The 25,048-nt window shown below is 41.9% G+C and overlaps 1 protein-coding gene across 1 annotated transcript in view; it reads left to right on the top strand.

Moving 5' to 3' along the window:
- The window catches only part of tcerg1l (transcription elongation regulator 1 like), a 662,686-nt gene that overhangs the window by 510,870 nt on the left and 126,768 nt on the right, over positions 1-25,048 (top strand). The window contains exon 8 of the mRNA XM_055646670.1: positions 9,657-9,811. Within this exon, the coding sequence (XP_055502645.1) occupies positions 9,657-9,811 (155 nt within the window). The remainder of the gene's footprint in view (positions 1-9,656; positions 9,812-25,048) is intronic.

The raw sequence follows: 25,048 nt of genomic DNA, 5'->3' as shown, positions 1-25,048 counted from the left end.
TTTTGATATGACACTCAAAATTGAGCTTTCATCCTGTTTCCATTGATGTTTCTACAACTTGATTGGAGTCCACCAGTGGTAAATTAAATTGATTGTACATGAATTTGAAAGGTACATATCTGTCTATATAAGGCCCCACAGTTGACTGTGCATGTCAGAGCAAAAAACAAGCCATGAAGACGAAGGAATTTGTCCGTAGACCTCTGAGACAGGATTGTGTCGAGCCACATATCTGGGAAAGAGTATAAAACAATTTCTGCAGCATTGCAGGTCCCGAAGAGCACAGTGGGCTCTGTCATTCTTAAATGGAAGAGTTTTGGAACCACTTCATAGAGCTGGCCGCCCGGCCAAACTGAGCAATCGGGGGAGAAGGGTCTTGGTCAGGGAGGTGGCCAAGAACCGGATGGTCACTCTGACAGAGTTCCAAAGGTCCTCTGTGGAGATGGGAGAACCTTCCAGAAGGATAACAATATCTGCAGCACTCTACCAATCACTCCTTTATGGTAGAGTGGCCAGACGGAGGCCACTGCTCAGTAAAAGGCACATGACAGCCCGCTTGGTTTGCCAAAAGGTACCTAAAGGACTCTCAGACCATGAGAAATAAGATTCTCTGGTATGATGAAACCAAGATTGAACTCTTTGACCTGAATGCCAGGCGCATGTCTGGAGGAAACCAAGCACCGCTCATCACCTGGCCAATACCATACCCACCAAGAAGCATGGTTGTGACAGTATCATGTGTGGGGATGTTTTTCAGTGGCAGGAAATGGGAGACGAGTCAGGATCGAGGGAAAGATGAACGGAGTAATGTACAGAGAGATCCTTGATTAAAACCTGTTCCAGAATGTTCTGGACCTCAGACTGGAGTGGAGGTTCACCTTCCAACAGGACAACGACCCTAAGCACACAGCCAAGACAATGCAGGAGTGGCTTTGTGATAAGTCTATGAATGTCCTTGAGTGGCCTGATCGAACATCTCTGGAGGGACCTGAAAATAGCTGCGCATCGATGTTCCCCATGGAACCTGACAAAGCTTGAGAGGATCTGCAGAGAAGAATGGGAGAAATTACCCAAACACAGGTGTGCCCAAGCTTGTAACATCGTACCAAGAAGGCTTGAGGCTATAATCGCTGCCAAAGGTGCCTCAACAAAGTACTGAGTAAAGGGTCTGAATACTTGCGCAAATGTGATATTTTAGTTCTTTCTTTTTAAGCACTTTGCAAACATTTCTAAATGCCTATTTTCGCTTTTTTATTATGGGGTATTGTGTGTAGATTGATGATAAATAAAATAATTTCATCCGTTTTAGAATAAGGCTGTAACGTAACAAAATGTGAAAGTCTGAATACTTGCTGAAATCACTGTCAGTTTTCTTACAATCCAGTTGAAATTAAAATGGTGAAACAGGAGAGTGTGCAGGTTTAACACTAAAACTAAACCTTTCATTTGTTGGTTAAGCCTCAACCATAGTCTTGTTCGCAACTTACTGCCTATTCGTCGCTTAGAATCAGTGATTTGATGCTATACACATCTCTACCAACTAGCCTTCCATTTTCTACTTATTTTAGTTTAGATTAGTTTAGAGATACTGCGTGGAAGCAGGCCATTCAGTCCACCAAGGCCACACTGAACAGCGATCCCCACACATTAACACTACCCTACACACACTAGGGACAAATTTACAGTTATACCAAGCCAATTAACCTTCAAATATGAATGTTCTTGGAGTGTGGGAGGACACCGAAGATCTCAGAGAAAACCCATGCAGGTCATGGGGAGAAGGTACAAACTCAGTGCAGACAGCACCCGTAGTCAGGATTGTGCCCGGGTCTCTAGCGCTGTAAGGCATTCGCTTTAACACTGCATCACCATGCTGCTGTACAAGGAACCAATCTGAAGAAGGGTCCCAACATGAAACATCGCCCATTCATGTTCTCCAGAGATGCTACCTGACCTGCTGAGTTACTCCAGCACTTTTGGTCCTTTTACACAAACCAACATCTGTAGTTCCTTGTTTCTACCAAAATGTCCTTTCCTTCCAGATTTGCGTGCATTGCATTTAGTGCTCACAGCCTGGTTGGTTCTATGGCTAAAACAAAAACAAACCCAGGTTGGATGAACATTTTATACATCATGTCTGTACAGGCCACAAGAATGATTTTGAGCTTCCAGTATTGTCACCATAATGATCACTTGTACTTGCACTTAGACCTTTCTACCTATGGTTTGTTGCACTGTTCCATCAAAGCCCAATGCATACTCCAGGAACAGAAAGCTCACCTGCTGTCTCAGAAAACTGCAGTCCCTGGGACCCAACATTGAATGTGACTATTTAAGATAACCAGCCTTTCCTGTTCGATCTGATGTCAGGTCATCAATCTGCAACATTCATTCATTTGTTCCTTTACCACAGATGTTACCTAAACAGCTGAGTATTTTTTTTGTGATGGACATAAGATGCTGGAGTAAAGACACTGTCCCACTGTACGAGGTAATTCAGGAGTTCTCCTGAGTTTTCCCTGATTCGAACTAGGAGAATTACGGTACTAGCCATTGATAGGTACTCAGCGGTTCTCGTGGACATTTTTCACATTGCTGAAAAAACTTCACGAGTTACCGCGTTTCCCGAGTACCTGCCGTTAACATTACAAGCCACTATGAGACACATCCACGAGCTCCGACGTAGCCACTACATACATTCTACGTACTTACCACTAGTATGATTTTTTTTTTAAACTTGGGAAAGTTCTTGAATTAACTTGTACAGTGGGACAGGGCCTTTACTCAGTGGGTCGGGCAGCATCTCTGGAGAAAGAGGAATGGGTGACGGCTCGGTTTGGTACCCTTCTTCAAATTGTATTTTTGTGTATTTTATTTTGTTTTCCAGCAACCACTGTACTTTGGATCTCAAAATTTACAGCATTGCTTGATTATTTCTTTTCTCTTTTCTGTTCTCTCTCATTCCCCTCCATTTACTCCTCATCTAGACAAATGATTTACATGCAGTCAGTGTCCTCTCTTAGGCAGCACAACACCGTTAGGGTGCCCTATCACTGACAATCCCTTTGTTCCTTACCCTTCCTCGTAAGTAGACATTTCCAATTCTTCTAAAAAATCATAAACTTAAAAAAGTTAACTCTGGTCTCAATCAGCACTTGCTGCCTAACCTGCTCAGTATTTCCAGCAAGTTCTATTTCTCCATGTGATTTTCAAAGTCATTGTCACTCACCACCATCTCATATCGTGAAGTTATCTAATGAACCAGCAAGGAACTGTTTATCCATTTGATATGCGTTTTGTTTTCTGTTGCTTTGCAGTATCCACTAAAGCAGAATGACAGAACTAAAGTTGCCCTTTAGTTAACTAAGTGCAGTGTGAAAATCTCATCAAGGAATCGCTAATGGGGCTGTCCCACTTAGGGGATTTTTCAGTGGACTGCCGGTGACTGTCAAGTTGCCGGCAGTCGCCTGAAAAACCGACAACTGGAATGGCGACTGTCAGAGTGGAACACACACAAACACACAAACACAAACACATTGCTTCCTTTACCAGCCCGTTATGCAGGCAGCGGACAGGGCAGGCGGGGGGAGCGCTGTCTGAGTGAAATTCACACGGTGCAAAGCCAATGTGATACAGACACACACCACGATGAACAGGAAGGTTGGCGCTGTAATTAAGAAGCTAAAAAGCACAGTGTATGGTAAGTCCTTTAAAAGAAGGGTGGGGGGGGGGGGTGAGGGAGAAGGGGGAGAAATGGAGAGAAAGAGTGGAGACAACTTTTAAGAAGCCAGAGATACACGGCTGTGAAGCTCGGCGGACATTTAACATTACCGGTCGGTTATCCTTGGTTCAGAAAACTACTGCTTACGTTTTTTTTCCGCAATGAGCCAATGAAATTCACCGGTCAGCACTGGCTACAACCTACGAGAACCTAAGAGAAGCTTCAACCTCCTGGCAACCCACTAGGACCTCCTGGCGACCCACCTACGGCACGAGAATTCTCGCTACTTTCCATGGCGGCTTCAGTCTAGTCACCGCAAATTTTTCAACATGTTGAAATATTTGCAGCACCATAATGAGGCCGCGACTAGTTCCCAGAATGTGGGAACTCCTCACGTCCAAGAAGGCGACTCCTTGGCAACCATCTACGAACATATGACGACCATGTGGCGATTGCATAGTCTCCAGCAGTCGCCTAAAAAATCGCCTGTGGGACAGGCCCATTAGTATCTCATGGTCACTATCGGAAATGCTTTATCATTCTGCTTCAGTGCAATGAAAATACAATATTTCCTTTCAATCCCATTACAACACTTATTTTTTTCACTCATGTTCTGCATTTGTGAAGTTTGCGTTACTTCACTTTTTTTTATTGGCAGATTTGTTTTTGGATTTTTTTTAAATTTATTTATTAGAGGTACAATAAGTTACAGTAATACACACCACGTATATCTTATTACATTTGTTGTACCCCTTCATTTTTTTAGCTTTAAGAAAGATAGAAATAAAGGAAGTAAGGAAAGTGAAAAAGAGTTGAGATAGTGCAAGAAAGTGTCGGAAAAGAAAAGCCCATTAGAAAGTTAGAGTTAGAGAAGAAAGTTAAGAAATAGACCCTAGAAAAGAAAGAAAGAAAGAGAGACAATCGCTCTATTATAAAAACTCCGCAAAAAGGGATATACCAACCATACTTTTCACCCCCCCGTTACCAGATCCTGGCACCATTACTGTTGCACCTTATACTTGGAGTAAGTCCATAAATGCAGACCACGTCTTTTGGAAGCTTTGCCTGCGAGGAGGAGTCTCATATCTTCCAGGTGTAATGTTTCGAACATATTTGAAATCCACATTTTTATTGTTGGTATAGGAGCATTTTTCCAGAATTTGAGTATAAGTTTTTTTCCCATTATTAGCCCGTAATTAAATAAATTATTTTGGAACACGTTTAGTTCAGGGCTACGTTCCATTATTCCAAAGATAATCCATTCTGCTTTTGGTATCAGTTTTATTTAAAATAATTTTGTGAAGATTTCAAACATCTCGGTCCAGAATTTTGGGATTTTTATGCAAAACACAAATGAGTGCACTATGGTAGCTTCTTGAGACTGGCATTTATCACAAATGGGTGAGACTTTAGGGAAAAGTTTATTTATTTTGGTCTATATAGAGTCTATGTAATGTTTTGAGTATGTCTTACGTTAATCGAGCATTTATGCACATATAGTGAGTGTTTATCCCAGCTCTCTTTTGAAATTTTTATAGCTAGTGCTTGTTCCCAGTCTCTTCTAATACCGCCAGTTGTAGGTATTTCTATATTTAAAATAGTGTTATATAAGTATGATATTAAGTTTGCTGATTTGGCCTTTGTCTTCATTGCTTCGTCCAGTAAGTCTGGAGGCATGTTATGATAATCTTTTGTATATTTTTTCAGATAGTCACACATTTGAAAATATTTAAAATATTGATTATTTCTCAAATTATATTTCAGTTGTAATTGTTGGAATGATAGTAATTTTCCAAATTCATACAAGTGTCCGAGCGTTTTGATTCCTATTCTTTCCCAATGTGTAAATGATTTATCTATACTAGAGGGTTTAAACGACAGATTATTGACCATTGGCGATAAACGAGATAGATTTCTTAATTTTAGATTCTGTTTTATTTGTTTCCAAGTTCTAATTGTGCTATGTATAATTGGATTTTTATTGTAATTTGTGTTATTCAGATTCATTGGTGAGAGGAGAGTCGCTCCTATATTACACGGGGAGCAGTCCTCTCTCTCCCATTACAATCCAATCCACCTGCTGGGTTATTGGCAGATTTTGAATGCATTATCAGCAATGTTAATTTTCTCTAATATGAACGAAAATTAGAAAATGCTGAAAACACATAGCAGATCAGACAGCATCGGTGTCTGATCTACATTTCAGGCCAGAATTGGAAAAAGAACAGTTTGTTTTAAGTTGCAGAGAGGGTTTAGGTGAGGGTATTTGGTAAGGCTAGGATGACATCAGCTTCAAATGTAATTATCCATTGAAAGGTAAATAAGAGAGGTTAGAGGGAGATCCTGAACAAAAAAACATGTTACAAAATGATGGCAGTTAGAGAAAGGGATTGAGGGAGAAAGAGAGAGATAGAGAGAATGCAAACAATGGAATCTCAAAGCTGCAAAACGTGGGGCTGGTGTGCTCATAGCGAATAACTGAGTTGGTATTAGAGATGAATGCTCTTCAGCAAAAGGGGCCAGATCTGATATGATCAGAGAGAGTAAGCTGCCAGAAGTTATAGAATTTGATATTGGGTCCAGAAGGCTGCAATGTGCCCCACAGAAGGTGAAATGATGATCCCCCAGCCTGTGTTGGCCCTTGTTGTAACAGAGCAGGAGACTGTATTCTGATTGGAAGTGAGAAGGAAACTTAAAGTGATAATCAACAGGAAACCAGGAATGCCCCCTGCAGATTGAATGGAGGCCCTCTGTAATGCAATTTCCTTGTATGTACTTGATTGCTCCACTATGGAGGAAACTACAATGTCAGCATCGCGTACAATATGCTAGATTGCAAGTGAATTGTTACTTGAGGCGCTCGGGCTGTTTGAGTCCTTGGACAAAGTGAAAGAGTAGATGTTGAGTTTTACATAATGAATGAATGAATGCATGAATGAATGAATGAATGAATGAATGAATGAATGAATGAATGCATGCATGAATGAATGAATGAATGAATGAATGATTTGAATGTATGAATGAATGAATGCATGAATGAATGAATGCATGAATGAATGAATGACTGAATGGATGAATATGTTTCTTGGCCAAGTATTCACATACAAGGAATTTGCCTTAATAGATGAGTTCTGACCATGGGGTATGCTCTCTACTGCACTTGCCAAACATTCTTACAATAGCAGGATATCAGACCATGAACCTGTCTTGTGAGAATTTATTTTTCTGATTTTAGTCCACCATCCTTACTTCAGTTCTGATCTAAACTAATAAATATGAGGGACATATGGAATAGATTATTCTCAAAATACACCTGCCACATAGTTACTGACATTGTCTCAACTCGTCTTCTCTTTCCTTCTTTTGCCTCGACACAATTAGTTGGCTCATCCAATGCTTTGCAATTTTCACCACACATCCCCCTGTCTGACCTGATCTCTTCTATGAACCTCATCACGTAATCTTACAAATGACTTTTTGGGTCAAGACCCTTCTTCAGACATTTTGTCGGTCTGTAGAAGGGTCTCGACCCGAAACGTCATCCATTCCTTCTCTCCAGTGATGCTGCCTATCCTGCTGAGTATTTTGTGTCGATCTTCGGTTTAAACCAGCATCTGTAGTTCCTTCCTACACAAATCATTTCTGTTAATGCATCTCATTATCTAAGTTCCTAAGTTCCTTAACTATTGTAAACCTATTCTCTAGTATTCCCAATTTTTATTCTATTAACTAGTCAATTCATACTCCTATTTTTAACCAAATGTGCTCTCCAGTGACAATTTGATAAACCTTTATTCAAGTTGAACTGTGTAACTCTGACGCGTTGAACATTAAAGGGCCTGTCCCAGGGCGTGGCGTCACAGGTGGTGCCCGAAGAAGTTTATGAATCCAAAATCCTGGGGCACTGCGCGCAACTGGGCATCACTGCCTACGTCACCACGCACCATGCACACGTAATGCACGCCATGTGTGCGTAATGCATGGCATGCGCGCATCACATGCATGTCATGACTCGCGCGGTCGTGCGTCGTGACACGTAAATTATGTCGCATAAATGACGCGCACATGACGCCCAGGTGGGACAGGCCCTTAAGTTTTAACCAAGACTGCACTGTTCTACCTGCACTGTACTGACTACATCATTTTTCCCTCCATGTTGTAGTGGAATCTAGCCTGTGCTATTTATATTGCACACATAACACTAGGTGATTCACTCTTTCCTATTTATGTTCTATATACATTCGATTCTTTTATACAGTTACACTAGTGACTACCCTAGGGCACCAAGTTACATTATCCCAATTTGTAAGATGTATTGAGCAGTCTAAACCAGAAGTCAGTAGAAAACCTCAATGTTGCCAAGGAATGATTTGTCTTTGGCATTTTGTTTCAAAAGGTTCCTGCGATCCACTACTGTCTGGTCATGGCTCTATTTGCCTTCTGCTCTATGCCCCACTATCCCCACCACATTCCTCATCAGCCGTGCCTCAGCACAGTGGAGTGGATTCAGAAATAGTATAGGATATAAATAGATGATACGTAATGTGGACTAAAGTTGGTATTGTTTAGTCTTAAGGGCACATTATCTGATCTGTAAACCTTAGTAAGGCCACACTTGGAGTATTGTGTTCATTTTTGGTCACCCTGCTATAGGAAAGATGCCATTAAGCCGGAAAGAATGCAGAGAAGATTTGTGAGGATGTGGCCTAAGCTATATGGAGACATTGGATAAGCGAGGACGAGGGTGATGTTATAGAAATGTATAATATCATGAAGGGAATAGATAGGGTGAATGGACAGAGTCTCTTTCCCAGAGTAGGGCAATGAAGAATTAGAGGACATGGGTTTCAGATGAGAGAGGAACGATTTATTTGGAACCTGAGGTGCAACATTTTCACACAGAGGATGGTGGGTATATAGAACAAATTATCAGATGAAGTAGTTGAGGCAGACACAATTAAAATATTTAAAAATACATTTGAACAGGTACATGGATTGGAAAGGTTTAAAGAGATATGAGCCAGGCATGGGGAATCGGGACTAGCTTGGATGGGGCATTGGTTAGCCGTTTTCTGTGCTGTATGACTCTATGACACTCTGGTTGTGTGTTCATACCTACAACCTTGAGTGGAGGGTGATATATAAAGATCTAAGAGAAATACCAACCTACAGAAAGAAATATAACGTGTTCTGACACCACAATTGCTTTCAGTTACACCAGTTCGCTGTGGCAGCTGTTAAAATCCGCGACAAAGCAAAATGTTCACATAAATATTATGTGTGCATTAAACTAGTAAACAGCATTACGGAGTTGAACTCAATTATAAATAGAATGAATTTCCATGTTATTAAATGTGCTTTTTTTAAATCCACTTCTCGAAGTGGTGCGTTTTTTATGATTTGGTATCGTTCTGTTGATGAGAGTAGAATCATTATTCAAAAGGTACATAAATTCAGTTCAGAAATTTAAATTTTTGCAAAATCACCTTGAATAAATTGTCCTTAAAATTTTAAACCTTTACCACTACAGCGGCAAAGTGGCGTAGCGGTTGAGCTACTGCATTACAGCGCCAGTGACCCGGGTTCGATCCTGACTATGGGTGTTTGTCTGTACAGAGTTCGTACATTCTCCCCATGCCCTGCGAGGGTTTTCTACAAGATCTTCGGTTTCCTCCCACACTCCAAAAACGTACAGGTTTGTAGGTTAATTGGCTTGGTATCAAATGCAAAATTTTCCCTAGTGTGTGTAGGATAGTGTTAATGTGTGGGGATCGTTGGTCGGTGTGGACTCTGTGGACCGAAGGGCTTGTTTCCGCACTGTATCTCTAAACTAAACTAGACTACCATTCTGGAAGCAGTCAATATAATTAAAACCAAGATACCTTCAGCATTGTGTCTATCCATGATTTATCAATGTAATCTCTTGTATGTGCAGGTGTGTTGTCTGGACTGGAGATGACCGTGTATTTTTCTTCAACCCCTCAATACAACTGTCAGTGTGGGATAAGCCCGTGGAACTTGAAGGCCGAGGTGATATCAACACAATTATTCAAGACCCTCCTCATAAGCGCAAAATAGAATTGGCCACATGTAAGTATCGGCAGAATAAGTGCAATGATTTATTTGGGGAAGTTTGGTAACTGGGAGATTTTTTTTGCCAGCCATCTGAAATGGGCAATAAAATGGTTTCTTAGAACAAAATGGGTGCCCATGGAGAGTCCATAAACATAAGTGATCAAACTGATAGCACACTCTCTCTGAGCCTCTGGCCTTATTATCATGGTCCAACACCATTTGGATACCTAAAGACTTCCCTTGGACACTCACCAGAGATATGGCCACATAGACTGGGCTCTTGCATTGTTGACTGAAAAACCCAGTTTAGTCCCGAATCAGACAAGGGCAAGCTGAATCAGGGAATGCCAGCAATTGGGGCAAAGAGTCAAATGGAGCGGTTCTGGGTGAGTGTGTGATGATGGTGTTTTTGTTGGGTAAGCAGAGGATTGTTGTTTAGTAGTTTAGTTTAGAGATACAGGCCCTTCAGCCCACCGAGACTGCACCGACCAGTGATCCTCGCATATTTACACTAACCTACACACACTAGGGACAATTTACAATTAACCTAGAAACCTGGAGTGTGGAATGTGGGAGGAAACCAAAGATCTTGGCGAAAACCCATGCAGTCTCGGGGAGAGCGTACAAGCTCCGTACAAACAGTACCCGTAGTCGGGGGCCAAACCCGGGTCTCCACCGCTGCAAGCGCTGTAAGGCGGCAACTCTACCGCTGCACCACAGTTCTACTTGCATTCCATGTTCAGAAAATTTGTTTTAACAAACTTACCCTATTTGATGGAACGCGAGTCTTTGTCCCTCGTTAAACTGCGCTTGTTGGGCAAGATGTAGACATAATTGTGAAAACAACCAACACTCAATGCAAATCAATGTTGCTAGTGGGGCAGAAGGGGAATTACATACAACCTCATTGACTTACAAGTCAAAGAGATGGGTCACTGGCCTGGGATTTAGTTCTTTTTTTTTGTATACCAAAGGAAACAGATTCCAGCAATGAAAGCTGCGGTCGTATTACCATCCCTATCAGACCCTAGATTGGAAAGCAAAGAAGTGGTTATGACATTATTGCCACATACAGGGATGGGCGTGAAAGTTTATATTGCTTTGCAATTCAAACCTATTTTTGTATTCCTTATGGTAGTTGAATCAAGCCTGACAAGTTATCCTGACTTAGCAATGATAGATTATCTTAGAGGAGCCTGGAAAATATATTATGTTACTATATGCACAAACATCTGTATGATATATAATTCTTAGACTGCAAGTGAAGCAGTGTCTCTATGTCTAAATTAAATTCAGCATTAGTGTCAATTGTTCATTTAAACATAGAGGTACACAGCTAATGTTTTATTTTCCTGATGCCTCAATAACATTCTTGCTGAAGGGAAATTTGTTTTCTTGAGATATGTGGTTGCCTTATCGAGATATTTTGCTTTAAGGCCATGGGATAACTGAATTAGAAAATATAAAAAGTGAAGTAATTCGGTCAGTGATTCCAGTTGTCTCAACATGCACAGTTCACAATGGAGTTACTGCAGGAATTCAGCACATCAGGCAGCATCTGTGGAGGGAATGGACAGTCTCAAGTTGAGAACACAAAAATGCTGGAGAAACTCAGCGGGTGCAGCAGCATCTACGGAGCGAAGGAAATAGGCGACGTTTCGGGCCGAAACCCTTCTTTAGACTTATTTCCTTCGCTCCATAGATGCTGCTGCACCCGCTGAGTTTCTCCAGAATTTTGTGTACCTTTGATCTTCCAGCATCTGCAGTTCCTTCTTGAACTCTCAAGTTGAGACTTCATCTGGTCTGAAAGAGTAGAGTTGAAGAAGCCGGAATAAAGGGATGGAGCAGCAGGTGGGGAGCAAAAACAAGCAAGTGATAGGTGAGTACAGGTGAGGAAAGATTGGTTTGGGAACAGCCAGCTGGGGAAGTTTAAAACAGGGACTGGGTGGTGACAATTGGAGAACGCAAGGCTGCACATTCTGGAATGTAATAGGAAAGGAAAATGAATTGTATGAGGAGGGTTGGTGGCAAATGGGAACAACAGAGAGAGGGGAGGGGTGAACAAGAGGAAGGAGAGAAAATCAGTGGGAGGACAGTGTGCTGGAGAGGGGGGGGGGGGGGGGGGTCAGGGTGATAGGGGGCTGGGGGGTAAGGTAGGAACAATGAGGTATGTGAGAGGACCAGGGTAGATATGAATGACCACGCCCTCAGTGTATCACTTGTGTCACTACAACACCTGTATCTCCCCCATATCTTGCACTTCTGCTCCCTGCTCCCCCACCAGCCTCCGCATCCAGGCTATATCACATCGACATTTTGACCAGCTACAGAATGATCTCACCACCAGTTACATCTCCCCCTCCCCACCCACCACCAACCAGGGAGTCATTTGGAGAGTGATCTCTGTAGAAAATCACTCTCTAAAGGACTCCCTGTTCATCAACCCCCCCCCCCCCCCCCCCCCCCCCCATCCCCTGTCCCCTGTCCCCCAACCCCGTTCCCTGCAATAATAGGATATTAAATACCCATCCCTAACCCTCCTCTATCATCACCATCCAGGAACCTAAAACAAATTCCAGGTGGAATGTAGATTCACCTGAACCTCCCCAACTTTGTATCTTTTGCCTTTGATGCAGTCATCGTGGCCTCATCTACATCAGTGAGCCCAAACACAGTCCAAGTGACTGCTCTGATGGGCATGCACTCTATCCTCTGTCGCCATTTGGATCTCCCAGTTGTCATCCATTTTAAATACTCTTCTCGCTCCCTCATCAACCTATCTGTCCTCGGCATCCTCCACTCCCAGTGTGAAGCCAAGCTAGAGGGGCAGCACATTATATTCTGCCTGGGTCATCTTCAACCCTGAGTCATGAACGTTGCATTGTCCAATTTCATGTACTGTCTCCATCATGCATTGTAACTAGGTGTAGGAAGGAACTGCAGGTGCTGCTTTGAACTGAAGATAGGCACAAAAGGCTGGAGTAACTCAGCGGGTCTGACAGCATCGCTAGAGAAAAGGAATAGGTGAGGTTTCGGGTCAAGACACTACTTCAGTCAGGATTGTGTCAAATTATTATATTATTGGTGTGAATGTTCCCATTTACTCCTTCAAAGTATCTAAAACCCTACTGTCTAAGACAAATCATTGTTGTACATAACACGTACATCCCAGTGCTTCTGGTGCTGAACCAAAGGGCAACATTCATGTTATTGAGCTATTTCTTAATCTATTAACCGTATACAGACTTTGGTCAAGTCTGATTCTTCGCACTAGGGTAATGAGAATATAGAAACAGCAATTGGAGCCAGCACTGGTTTCCTTGCTGTGAGTCTTGCTCAGGCAGGTCTTCTTTAACTTACAACAAATCAGTTCTTGCATGTTCCTTAAAGGTTTGTTCCTTCTATATGACTTACCTACACAGTCCATTGGCCATAGATGCATGAAGAAAAACCACTAGATGTGGCACCCAGACATGTGTTATACACTATGTGTATATGAATTAATGTAAACGAGAACTGAGGAAGAAAATGCATGCAGTAAGCCCACAATTTTCTTTAGCAAATTTACTTTTTGTGTGTAAGAAATATGAACATTTTACTGTTGTAATCAGCAATCCAAACTGGCCTGTGGGATTAAAAAATAAACTCCATGTTTGAATCATATAACAAAACTAATTTCACAATTTGGAAAGAAAGGATTTTAAAATGAATTATTTGTTGACTTTAGAACATAGTTGCCAGTGTTATAAATGTGCATTTAATCCGCGAGGCATTCTATGGGATGTATCACCTCATTGCCTACTTTAAATAGAGGCAACGTGAGACATTTATTCATTCACAATTCATTTGTGGAGCTTTCCCAAATATGCACAAACACTGCTGGACAGTAGAACAATTAGACATTGGGCTGAATTAGAACTCATACCCCCTGAAGAACCCACATAATCGATGGAACCCTATTATGATATCCCTGAGATATTATATTATATTGCATCCCAGATATTTCAGCACGGGCAATTTTTAGTTTAGCTCAGCTTAGAGAGACAGGCCCATCGGCCAACTGAGTCTGCACCAACCAGCGACCCCCAAACTTTAACATTATCCTCCACACTCCAGGGATAATTTACAATTATACCAAGCCAATTTACCTATGTCTCTACGTACAAACCTGTACGTCTTTAGAGTGTGGGAGGAAAGCGAAGATCTCGGAGAAAACGCACACAGAGTTCAGGTTAAGGTTCAGGTGAACAATGTTTTGAATGTTTGCTTTGCAGAATCCAAGAGAGGAACTTTCAAGAGTCAAGACTGTTTTGTTGTCATATAACTCTGTTACACCAATTACATTCTTACTTGCGGCAGCTTTATATCCACGACAAATAAACTTCAATCATGCTATAATAATAACCAGTTCCATGCCAACATGTCCAATATATTCTGTAATCTGTTAGGAAGACAAAGCAGTTATACTGTCTCAAATTTGTACTGATTTATTTTAACTGGAATATATCACCCAGGCAGCAGTCTTTTTTGTGCGTTATCTAGTTCAAAGGAAGAGTAATTGATTTTACTCAGATTCCCATGTTCTGCCAGTACTGGAAGAAAGTTGCATTGTAAATTGCTTCCCGTCCTTCAATGTACAAGGATGTATTATTTATACAGATTTTGTTAATGCAGTATGTCAGGGATTAATGTCGTCAGTCTCAGTAATAGCTGGGCAGTATAAAGAAAATTGACCATGTGTGATGATTAGAATCAACATGTCGCATCTTCAGTCACTGAAATGCTAAACCAGGCAGCTTACAAATGTATATTTGGCATTCCATAGAAACTTTGTGATATTGTTCTTTCACATTAGTGGAATTTGAACTGCTATTTCTTTGATCATAATTGACAGATAGGACTATTGTGGCGGTCCCTGGGGGGTAGGCCACTACACTATCATCAAAGAAATTAAGAATATGAAACTCTCCTGCATATACTTAGAAGTCTTAGAACTCCTGAAGTCTGAAAAATGATCTGGACCCGAAACGTCACCTATTCCTTTTCTCCAGAGATGTTGTCTGACTCACTGAGTTACTCCAGCTTTTTGTGTCGGTCTCACATTTCTACCAGCTGGCTAGACGGATGAGTACAGTTGGTGTTTAATATGTGCTCTGATTTCATAGAAGATCTGGCAAAAAGTTTGGGCTCAACATCATCAATCTAAACTATTGAAGCTGGGAGTTTTCCACCACAGAAAGGGATGCCTGACCATTCAGTGTTTCCAATTTAAATTTCTACTTTCAGATTTCCAGCATCTGCAAAATGTTACATTTGTAATAGAGATATTGTTCCAGAATTTTAAACCACAGGAACATTAGCAACAGAGCAAGTCCATGCCTACCAGTCCTTGGATTCCTTCTATAAATGGGTATCGCCTGGCTTTGCACAAAGAAATAATACAAGTGCACTTTCCGATGTGCATTCTATATCATGGTAGGCAATGCCCTAGTTTTTAGATGCACAGTTGGTCAACATCACTTAAACGTGCTCCTTAAAAAGTTAACGTCCTAAAAACAGAATAGTTTGTGAGATGTTAGAAAGTTAGCAAATCATGAAATTGTATCAGTGATGTTCCCTTCACACTTGCATGCATTCGCTTTTAAATAGTTATTGGGATATTACACACTGGCAGACTTGGTTATTTTGACTTGGTTATTTCACCAAGCAGAACAACGAGAGTGCTTTTGGAAATGTTTCTGTACATGCTTTCTGAAGCAGGTGAATAACAGGGAACATCTGCTAGAGGTCCAAATTATCAGAGAATGTCTTCAGAAAAACCCATGAATCACTGAAGTGCAGAAATGTTTCCAAGAACATTATTTATTCTAAGGTGCTACACTTTATAACAATTTAATTTAATCCTGTCAGCTGAGAATTCATTGCAGTCACAATTTATTTTTGCAATAAACTGCATATTCTCTATGTATAAGTAACTGTTTCCAACGCTGTGTTTTTATATTCAGAAACTCATAGAGTAATATAGCACAGAAATAGGCCCTCTAATCTAAAGTAACATTAGCAAATTTGTAGATGACATAAAGCTGGGTGGCAGGGTGAACTGTGAGGTGGATGCTATGAGAACAACTCATTTCATTTCCATTTCCATTTCAATTTCAAGCACAGGGCAGGCCAAACAACTCATTTCACTTTCATTCCATTTCCATTTCCATTTCCATTTCCATTGCAGTTTCAAGCCGCAGAACTGCAGATGCTGGTGTAAATCGAAGGTAGACACAAAATGCTGGAGTAACTCAGCTGGTCAGGCAGCATCTCAAAAGAGAAGGAATTTCATCTCTCCAGAAAGAATTTTTAAACACTCATAACTTTTTTATTTTTCATCGATCGAAAAAATTCTCAGTGCTGCCTCAGCGGCGGAGGACTGTGAGTAAGATGGCCTAAAATCATAGCGATATAGGGTAGCATTTTTTCTGAAATCAAAATACAGCGCAGACAGGAAGTGGTCAAGATGAGACTTTTAGTTATATACATATAAGATTATTAAGGGTTTGGACACGCTAGAGGCAGGAAACATGTTCCCGATGTTGGGGGAGTCCAGAACCAGGGGCCACAGTTTACTAATAAGGGGTCTTCTTCCTCGTGTCCAGCCATCTTCCATATCACGTCTTTGCGGTCAGTCAGTGACGGTTGATGGTCGGTGGTTGCAGAATTGGCTACTCCAGTCAGTCACTGTGGTACAGTTTCTGTCGTTAGCATTGCCCAGGATACGCCACATGGAGGCTTCTGCTTGCATCCCATAATAAGGGGTAAGCCATTTAGAACGGAGGTGAGGAAACACTTTTTGTCACAGAGAGTTGTGAGTCTGTGGAATTAACTACCTCAGTGGTGGCTAGTTCTCTGCCTCAGTGGTGGCCAGTTCTCTGGATATTTTCAAGAGAGAACTAGATAGGGCTCGGAGTCAGCGGATATGGGGAGAAGGCAGGAACGGGGTACTGATTGGGGATGATCAGCCATGATCACATTGAATGGCGGTGCTGGCTTGAAGGGTCAAATGGCCTGCTCCTGCACCTATTGTCTATTGTCTAACTCATCCACGATGCACAGCTGCACTAGCCTGTGTTAGGCTGAAATCACGCTAAATCTTTCCTCTCATGTACCTGTCCAAATGTCTAATAAACTGTAATTATACCTCTCTCAACCACTTTCTCCATGTGAAGCAGTTGCCTCTCAGGTCCTTTTTACATCTTTCCCCTCTCTCCTGAAATGTATGCCCTTTAGTTTTTGATGAAAAGATAGTTTTTATTAATTTTATCTATGCCCTTTGTGACTTCTTTAAACCATGCAAAGCTCTACTATGAGATTTTGATTAACTAGAATGAAAAGCAACAAAATAATTTCATTAGTGAATAACATCAAATTTTGCAGGTATAGTTGCTTTCATTTTGGTACAATCATGTCAAGCTTTTTAATATAGTGTTTAATTTGGTATTTTGAATGATTGAATGTTTGCTTATATGAGAGTTTAAATTAACAATTAATTTAAGGAATAAAAGCCTGATCTATTTTACATTTTTGCTCTGGATTTAAATCTGAACGATTTTCTTGACAACTTAAAGCAAAGTAAGGAAAATTCAATTAATACCCGATCATGACCTTGCATAACTGTGAGAACTGGTACTGCTTTACTTGAATAAAATATCATGTACAGTAAACCCTCATGTTAACGGACCCTTTATACAGGAGGGAAGGAGAAAACACAGAGGGGGAGCAGTGAGAGAGGATGTTGCTGAACTCTCATCGGAGAGAGGAGGAGAATTTCTTCAAGGTAGACATACTTTGAAGGGATTTTGCAGTGGAGCAGACAAAATGTGGAGGAAAGAACTGCAGATGCTGATTTAAATTGAAGGTAGACATAAAATGCTGGAATAACTCAGCAGGACAGCCAGCATCTCTGGAGAGATGGAATTCCTTCTCTTTTGTGATGCTGCCTGACTGGCTGAGTTGCTCCAGCATTTTGTGTCTACCTTTGATTTATACCAGCATCTGCAGTTTTTTCCTACACCCTTTATAAAGGATATTGGTTATAGTGGACGGACGTGCTGATGCCACACCCAGCTAGCACCGTCGCCAGACTGCTCAGCACCCCAGCTTCTGATGCCACCCTGGATTTTCAAGATGCCCTAGCGAGTCCTTCTTCATATTCAGGTGACATAAGTGTTGTTGTGGCTATGCTGTAGTCTCTGTGGGATAGCGCATTCCTCAGATATGGGGCTCCCTCCCTTCCCACCTGCTACTGTTTCTTCCTGTCGGCCCGATTCCACCCGCAATTGCCGACGTCTCTTCCTTCTCCAGTCGCTCTATCCAGTTGGCCTCTCTCCTCTCTACCTTCCCCCTCCTTTTCCACCATCTCCCCCTTCTACCCTGGAGACGCTGACATGCTCCACCCTGCAAGCACCAGCAGGTGGCAGGGGAGGGAGCCCCACAGTGACCGAACGTGCTCTGTCAGTGGCAGTGGCCCAAAGAAAGTGCCGCCCCCATGGGCTACAACGGCCATGTCACCCGTATGGAGGCAGTTAATGAAGGAAGGCTCGCTGGTGCAGTCCAGTGGCATCAGCACCTGGTTTTAAGATGAAAGGACACAAAGTTCTGGAATAACTCAACAAGCTGAATCAGTCAGAAGCAGGGTATCGACATCACATATCCATGTTCTCCAATGATTGTCTGTACTCGTTTTCACCCAGCCCACAGCTAACAATGGACCGTTTCCTTTATCATCGTTACTTTTTTGCTAATCTTTTAATCATTTGTTCTATATCACCGTCTATATCTCTCATTTCCATTTCCTCTGACTCAGCCTGAAGATGGGTCTCAACCTAAAACATCACATATTCCTTTCCTCCAGAGATGCTGCCTGACCCGCTGAGCACATAGGGTCCTTTTGTGTATTAACTATTATCTGCACTTCTTGGTTTCAACCACATACAATGTATTTGATTGTAGCAGGCAATCGACAATAACGCATACCAATCCACCTCAGCCCCGGTCTGTAATAATGAGTGTTTGATGTATCATGATTTGATATGAAAACCAAAATGTCTTTATAAGGATACATCATCTTGCCATGCAAATGGAGCTTTAACTTCCATGGATTGAAATAGCAAATATCTCAGTGAATGATTGTGTGGCTAGGTTGAAAGGTTAATTGCGCTCCCAGGGTTATGCTAATTTAAAAGTGGAGCTCACAAAAATACCTCACTATTCCGAGGTGTCCCACCAGATTGCTCCTTCACAAATAAACATTTCTTTCATAAAATATCAGCAACAAAGCCTCTGTACAGCACTCTCCCATAAAATATCCAGTCAGCACAAAATGGGATGAGATACTGATTTTATTAGGCTCTACATTACTATGTACCATGCTAAATGCTGCAGTTGATGACATGTTTGTATCTTATATCACACTTAGAAACTTGGCATTGTATTTAATAGTGCTCTGAGACTGAAAATAATTAGCCAGTCTCAGGCATCAAACAAAATAGCAAAATCATTACAGCACCTAATTCTACAACTAACAATAAAGGGGAAAGACAATGAAAACAATAATAAAAGTGCCATCAAATGGTAACTGAAGACCCAAGCAGAGGTAGTTGAGGGATACCAAAACATTGCAAATTCCTTACATATGAAGACCAAGTGCCCCTGGAAGGGATAGAAGATGGTTAACCAACCCAATGACATCAACAGAAGGAGGCAACCATTTGAAACATTTAGATCTGCTCTTGGTGTATTTTATTGGAATATTCAACTGATTAGATTCAACCTTGACAGAAAAGTTTACGTCAAAATAAACTGACTGACATCTAGATATTGCTGCTCTTATAGCAACACTTTACAAAATGAACATCTCTGACAGCCCATGTCCAGAACTGCAGTTGCTGGTTTAAATCGAAGGTAGACACAAAATGCTGGAGTAACTCAGCAGGTGAGGTAGCATCTCTGGAGAGAAGGAATGGGCGACGTTTCGGGTCGAGACCCTTCTTCTGTCTGACGACCCGAGGCGTCACCCATTCCTTCTCTCCAAAGATGTTGCCTCATCCGTTGAGTTACTCCAGCATTTTGTGTCTATCTCAGGCAGCCCCTTGGGTGTCCATCAAACACTATGCAACATTTCTTTGAAATTGCAGATTTCACAAATGCTCAGATGGGATCGACAGATACTGCACATTGACCCATGCTACAAGCTGAAAGGTATAGAAATAGGTTGGAAGGAAGTGCAATGCTGGTTTAAACCTAAGATATGACACAAAAAGCTGGAGTATCTCAGCAGATCAAGCAGCATCTCTGGAGAAAAGGAATAGGAGACGTTTCGGATCGAGACCTTTCTTCAGACGGAGAGTCAGGGGAAATGGAAACGAGAGATATAGACGGTGATATAGAGAGGTATAGAACAAATGAATGAGAGATTTGAAAAAAAGTGACGATGATAAATGAGACGTCCGGTTGTTAGCTGTGGGCGAGGTGAACACGTGTTATACAGACAAGGAAACATGTACAGGATCACAGTGAAACTTGTACAACGACTAAGGTTGGGGTGGGACGGAGAGAGAAGGGATGCAAGGGTTGCGTGAGTTACAGAAATCAAAATCATACCGCTGGGTTGTAAGCTGCCCAAGCAAAATATGAGTGCTGTTCCTCCAAATAGAATTTGTTATCAGAATAGCATAAATGTAGATTAGTGGTAAGTTGTGTTCGAAGAAAGGTTTGGATGTAATTGAATACATGTCCTAATTGTGGGATCGTGTAGGTATCAACTGTAAGCAAAAAGGATGTAGATTTATGAGAGAGCCTGACTTGAACCAATGGTAAAAGTGTAGGTTTACATTACGTTCTTGATGAACACTATATATTGGGCAGTCTTATTTAGGCTACTTACTTAAAGTATTTCATCTACTTCTGCAGATCCTTAAAGCGGCATTGATCCTGGTTACTTTTTCTTCTGTCAGACATGCATTACCATGCAATTCCATGATGGTCTAAAATGTGGGGAATGCTGCAGAATTGCCCTGCTTTCTTTTGATTAACGTTGCAGAGAGTAAATCTGAATGCTACTCTGATATCAAAACTCAGAAAAGCAAAATAACATTAATCCCTTGAACCATTGATTAGGGGAAACAACATCAGGGAAATAGATTTGCATTCAGGAATAATCATAATTCATTTGTGTATCCCAGTAATTGAACAAGGCATCTGTGAGCTTCTGATCAAGGTTTATATGGTTGATTGGTTAGTTTTGCTGATGATTCTTATACCAGCAGCAAATGAGATGGAGAAATTAATATTCTGCAATGTTGTAAACCTGACTAGTCTACAGAAGAATCTCGACCCCAACCTACATCAACCGGCGACAGGTACTGGCGACTGAATTGTCTTCAGTGGTCTTCAGTTGTCGTCGACTGGCTCATTGCTTGTCATAACTTTACACGAGTGGTCGTAGGTTGACTTTGGTTGTCGTAGGTTGTCGTAGGTGTGGTCGTAGGCGGACATCCTAATGCCCCTGTCCCACTTAGGAAACCGGAACGGAAACCTCTGGAGACTTTGCGCCCCACCCAAGGTTTCCGTGCGGTGGTTCCCGGAGGTTGCAGGTAGTGGAAGCAGGTAGGGAGACTGACAAAAACCTCCGGGAACTGCACGGAAACCTTGGGTGGGGTGCAAAGTCTCCAGAGGTTTCATTTCATGTTTCCTAAGTGGGACGGGGGCATAATGGGTTGCCGGTTGTCGGTAGCTTGACGTAGGTAGGTGGTAGGTTGTTGCAGCTTGTCGTAGACATTGTCATAGGGGGGTCCAGTCGCTAGTTTTACGGCGACCTACTATGACAGTTGCCGGCATATTAAAATCATCTGTGGGACAGGCCCTTTACTCCAGCTTTTTGTGTCTATCTTTAGTCTGAAGTTGAAAGGAGACTTATGAGACGAGTTATTGAAACAGAAAATAGTAGATGCTGTGAATGCGCTGACAGAGGAAGTGTTGGAAGCAGATACAAGATTAACGTTTAAGAGACATGTAGACAGACATACGAACAAGAAGCGAATGGAAGCATATAAACCTCATGCAGGCAGACGTCCAATTTATATTGGCATCATGGCCTGTAAAACACTGTGGACCAAAGAGCCTATCCCTGCTCTATTTTAGTTTAGTTTATCGTCACGTGTACCCAGGTACAGAGAAAAGCTTTTGTTGCATGCTAACCAGTCAGCCACTGAACCCACTGAAGCCCAGAAGGAAGGTACGCCACACAAACCTCCCACCCACCTGTCCCATCAGCTCAGCCTTCCCACATCTGCGGGACAATCTGTGTTTCCATATTGGCCTCATTAACCATCTGTGAACCTCCCAAAACCAGAGTGGAAGCAAGTTGTCCTCAATCCTAAAGAACTGCCTAAGATGAAGGGAAGTAAGATGGATGATGACAAAGTGAAACAATTCCAACTGCGTGAATGGCTAGGCAGAGCATGAAGGGGATAAAGAATGATGCAGACCAGAGTAAATGTTGTTCCTTTTCTCATCAACCATTGATGGAAGAAGATTTAAGAGATTGTGCCCATGTTAATTAAAGTAGCATTAACATCCATTGCACCATTCGTACGTCTATTGTTTTTCAGAATGCGAGCCAAATGACCCTCCGTAGAAAATTTGCAGCAAATAATAGATAAAAATCTTGTGAAACAGATGGAGATCCGTTGAAGGTGAAATCTACAGCTTTCTCATTCCTGTTCACATAATCTGGATAGCACAATTTTCCCTCCAGAAAGGAACTGTACTTCATTTGTAGATATAATGTGCGGCATATTTTCAAGGGCAATCTCTGTTCCTGTGTGGGGAGTGGTGCATTTCTTTATTCTTGCGAACAGACATTTTTGTTCAAAATCTATTACATGTTCAACTGCTGAATTGATACTGTTGGTTAATAACCTCCTGGAGCTGTGCTCAATTGCACTTAAGGATCACAGAACACTTGTTCAGAAATTTTCCTTGCACCATTAGCCAAAAGAGAATCTCATTTCTGTTTTTACCTCCCCCGGGAGATCATTATTATCAAGCAGAAGTGCTGTTGTTGGAATTTTCGGAGAGTTGTATGAATACCACAAAATAACAGGCGGGGGACCAGCATTCTGGCAGGCAGGTTTGCCACTTCTCTACCATCCCTCTTACTTCCCTCCTTCTCAGGCAGTTCTTTAGGATTGAGGACAACTTGCTTCCACTATGGTTTTGGGGGGTTCTGAGATGGTTAATGAGGCCAATACAGAAACACAGATTGTCCCACAGATTTGGCAAGAATGAGCTGTTGGGACAGGTGGATGGGAAGTTTGTGAGGTGTACCTTCCTTCTGGGCTTCAGTAGGTTCCTGATGGTTTAAACATCAAGGTTTAAATAACATCCCTTCTGCTCCTTCCCTATTTGGAGCAGATATGAACATTACATTTCCAGGAGTCATGGATAAGACAACATATCATCCTGGTGCCGAAGAAAAGCATGATCTCATGCCTTAACGATTATGTCCAGTGGCCTTGACATCCACCATCATGAAGTGCTTTGAGATGCTAGTTATGGAACACATCAAATCCAGCCGACCAAGCAGCCTTGACCCACTGCAGTTTGCCAACCATACCACAACATTACAGCATGCCATGGCTGATCCATGCCATCAAATTTTTTTCCCCTTTGGCCCCTGCCTGCACTCGTACACCCTCATTCCCTTCTCATCCATATGCATCCACCGGTTGAAGAGACTTCCACTGCGAGCTCATTCCCACACCACCACCACTCTTGCGTAAAGATTCCCCCTCATATTACCCCTACAGCTTTGCTTTTAACATCCTCGTTAATCTTCCCTCCAAGCTGTCACATCACCAAATCATTTTAAAGACATGGAACTTGGAGTCAGCAACTTATTCAACCTATCTCGCACTTGGAGAAACCCAGGCACATCAGTGAATCATCTGTATCTATTTTGTTGGAATAAAGGCGAAAAATGGCAGAAGATTTGGTCTCACCAATGCCTTGAACAACATTACTTTGGATCTGAGAGACACCCACATCAGATTTCTATTCATTGACAACAGCTTTGCTTTTAACATCGTTATTCCATCCAAGCTCATCACCAAATTCATGGAACTTGTAGTCAGCACTCCGCACTTGGAGTCAGCACTCAATGACATTATTATGGGGAACAAGGAAATGGCAGAAGAGTTGAACAAGTACTTTGGATCTGTCTTCACTAAGGAAGACACAAACAATCTCCCAGGAGTAATGGAGGGCAGAGGATCTAAGGGGGTTGAGAAACTGAAATAAATGTTCATTAGGTGAGAAATAGTATTGGGTAGGCTAATGGGACTGAAGGATGATAAATCCCCGGGGCCTGATGGACTGCAGGGATGTGGCTCTATAAAAAGTGGACGCATTGGTGATCATTTTCCGATATTCAATAGATTCAGGATCAGTTCCTGTGGATTGGAGGATAGCTAATGTTATCCCACTTTTCAAGAAAGGAGCGAGAGAGAAAATGGGGAATTATAGACCAGTTAGCCTGACATCGATGATGGGGAAGATGCTGGAGTCAATAATTACAGAAGTAATAATGGTGCATTTGGAGAGCAGTAATAGGGTTGGTCCAAGTCAGCATGGATTTATGAAAGGGAAATTCTGCCTAACTAGTCTTCTGGAATGTTTTGAGGATGTGACAGGTAAAATGGATGAAGGAGAGCCAGTGGATGTAGTGTATCTGCTTTCAGAAAGCCTTTGATAATGTCCCACACAGGAGATTAGTGTGCAAAATTAGAGCACATGGTATTGGGGGTAGGGTATTGACATGGATAGAGAATTGGTTGGTAGACAGGAAACAAAGAGTAGGAATAAACAGATCCCCGTCAAAATGGCAGGCAGTGACGAGTGGAGTGCCACAAGGCCCGGTGCTGGGGCCGCAACTATTTACAATATATATTAATGATTTAGATGATGGGGTTAAAAGTAACACTAGCAAAGTTGCAGATGACACAAGGCTGGGTGGCAGTCTGAACTGTGAAGATGATAGGAGGTTGCAGGGTGATTTGGACAGGTTGAGTAAGTGGGCAGATGCAAGGCAGATGCAGCATAATGTAGATAAATGTGAGGTTATCCACTGTGGTGGCAAGAACAAGGAGGCAGATTATTATCTCAATGGTGTCAGATTAGGAAAAAGGGAAGTGCAACAAGACC

This window comes from Leucoraja erinacea, chromosome 15, assembly GCF_028641065.1.
Source record: "Leucoraja erinacea ecotype New England chromosome 15, Leri_hhj_1, whole genome shotgun sequence".
NCBI lineage: Eukaryota > Metazoa > Chordata > Chondrichthyes > Rajiformes > Rajidae > Leucoraja > Leucoraja erinaceus.
Note: the sequence above shows the minus strand (reverse complement) of the source record. Positions and strands in the feature narration are given on the sequence as shown.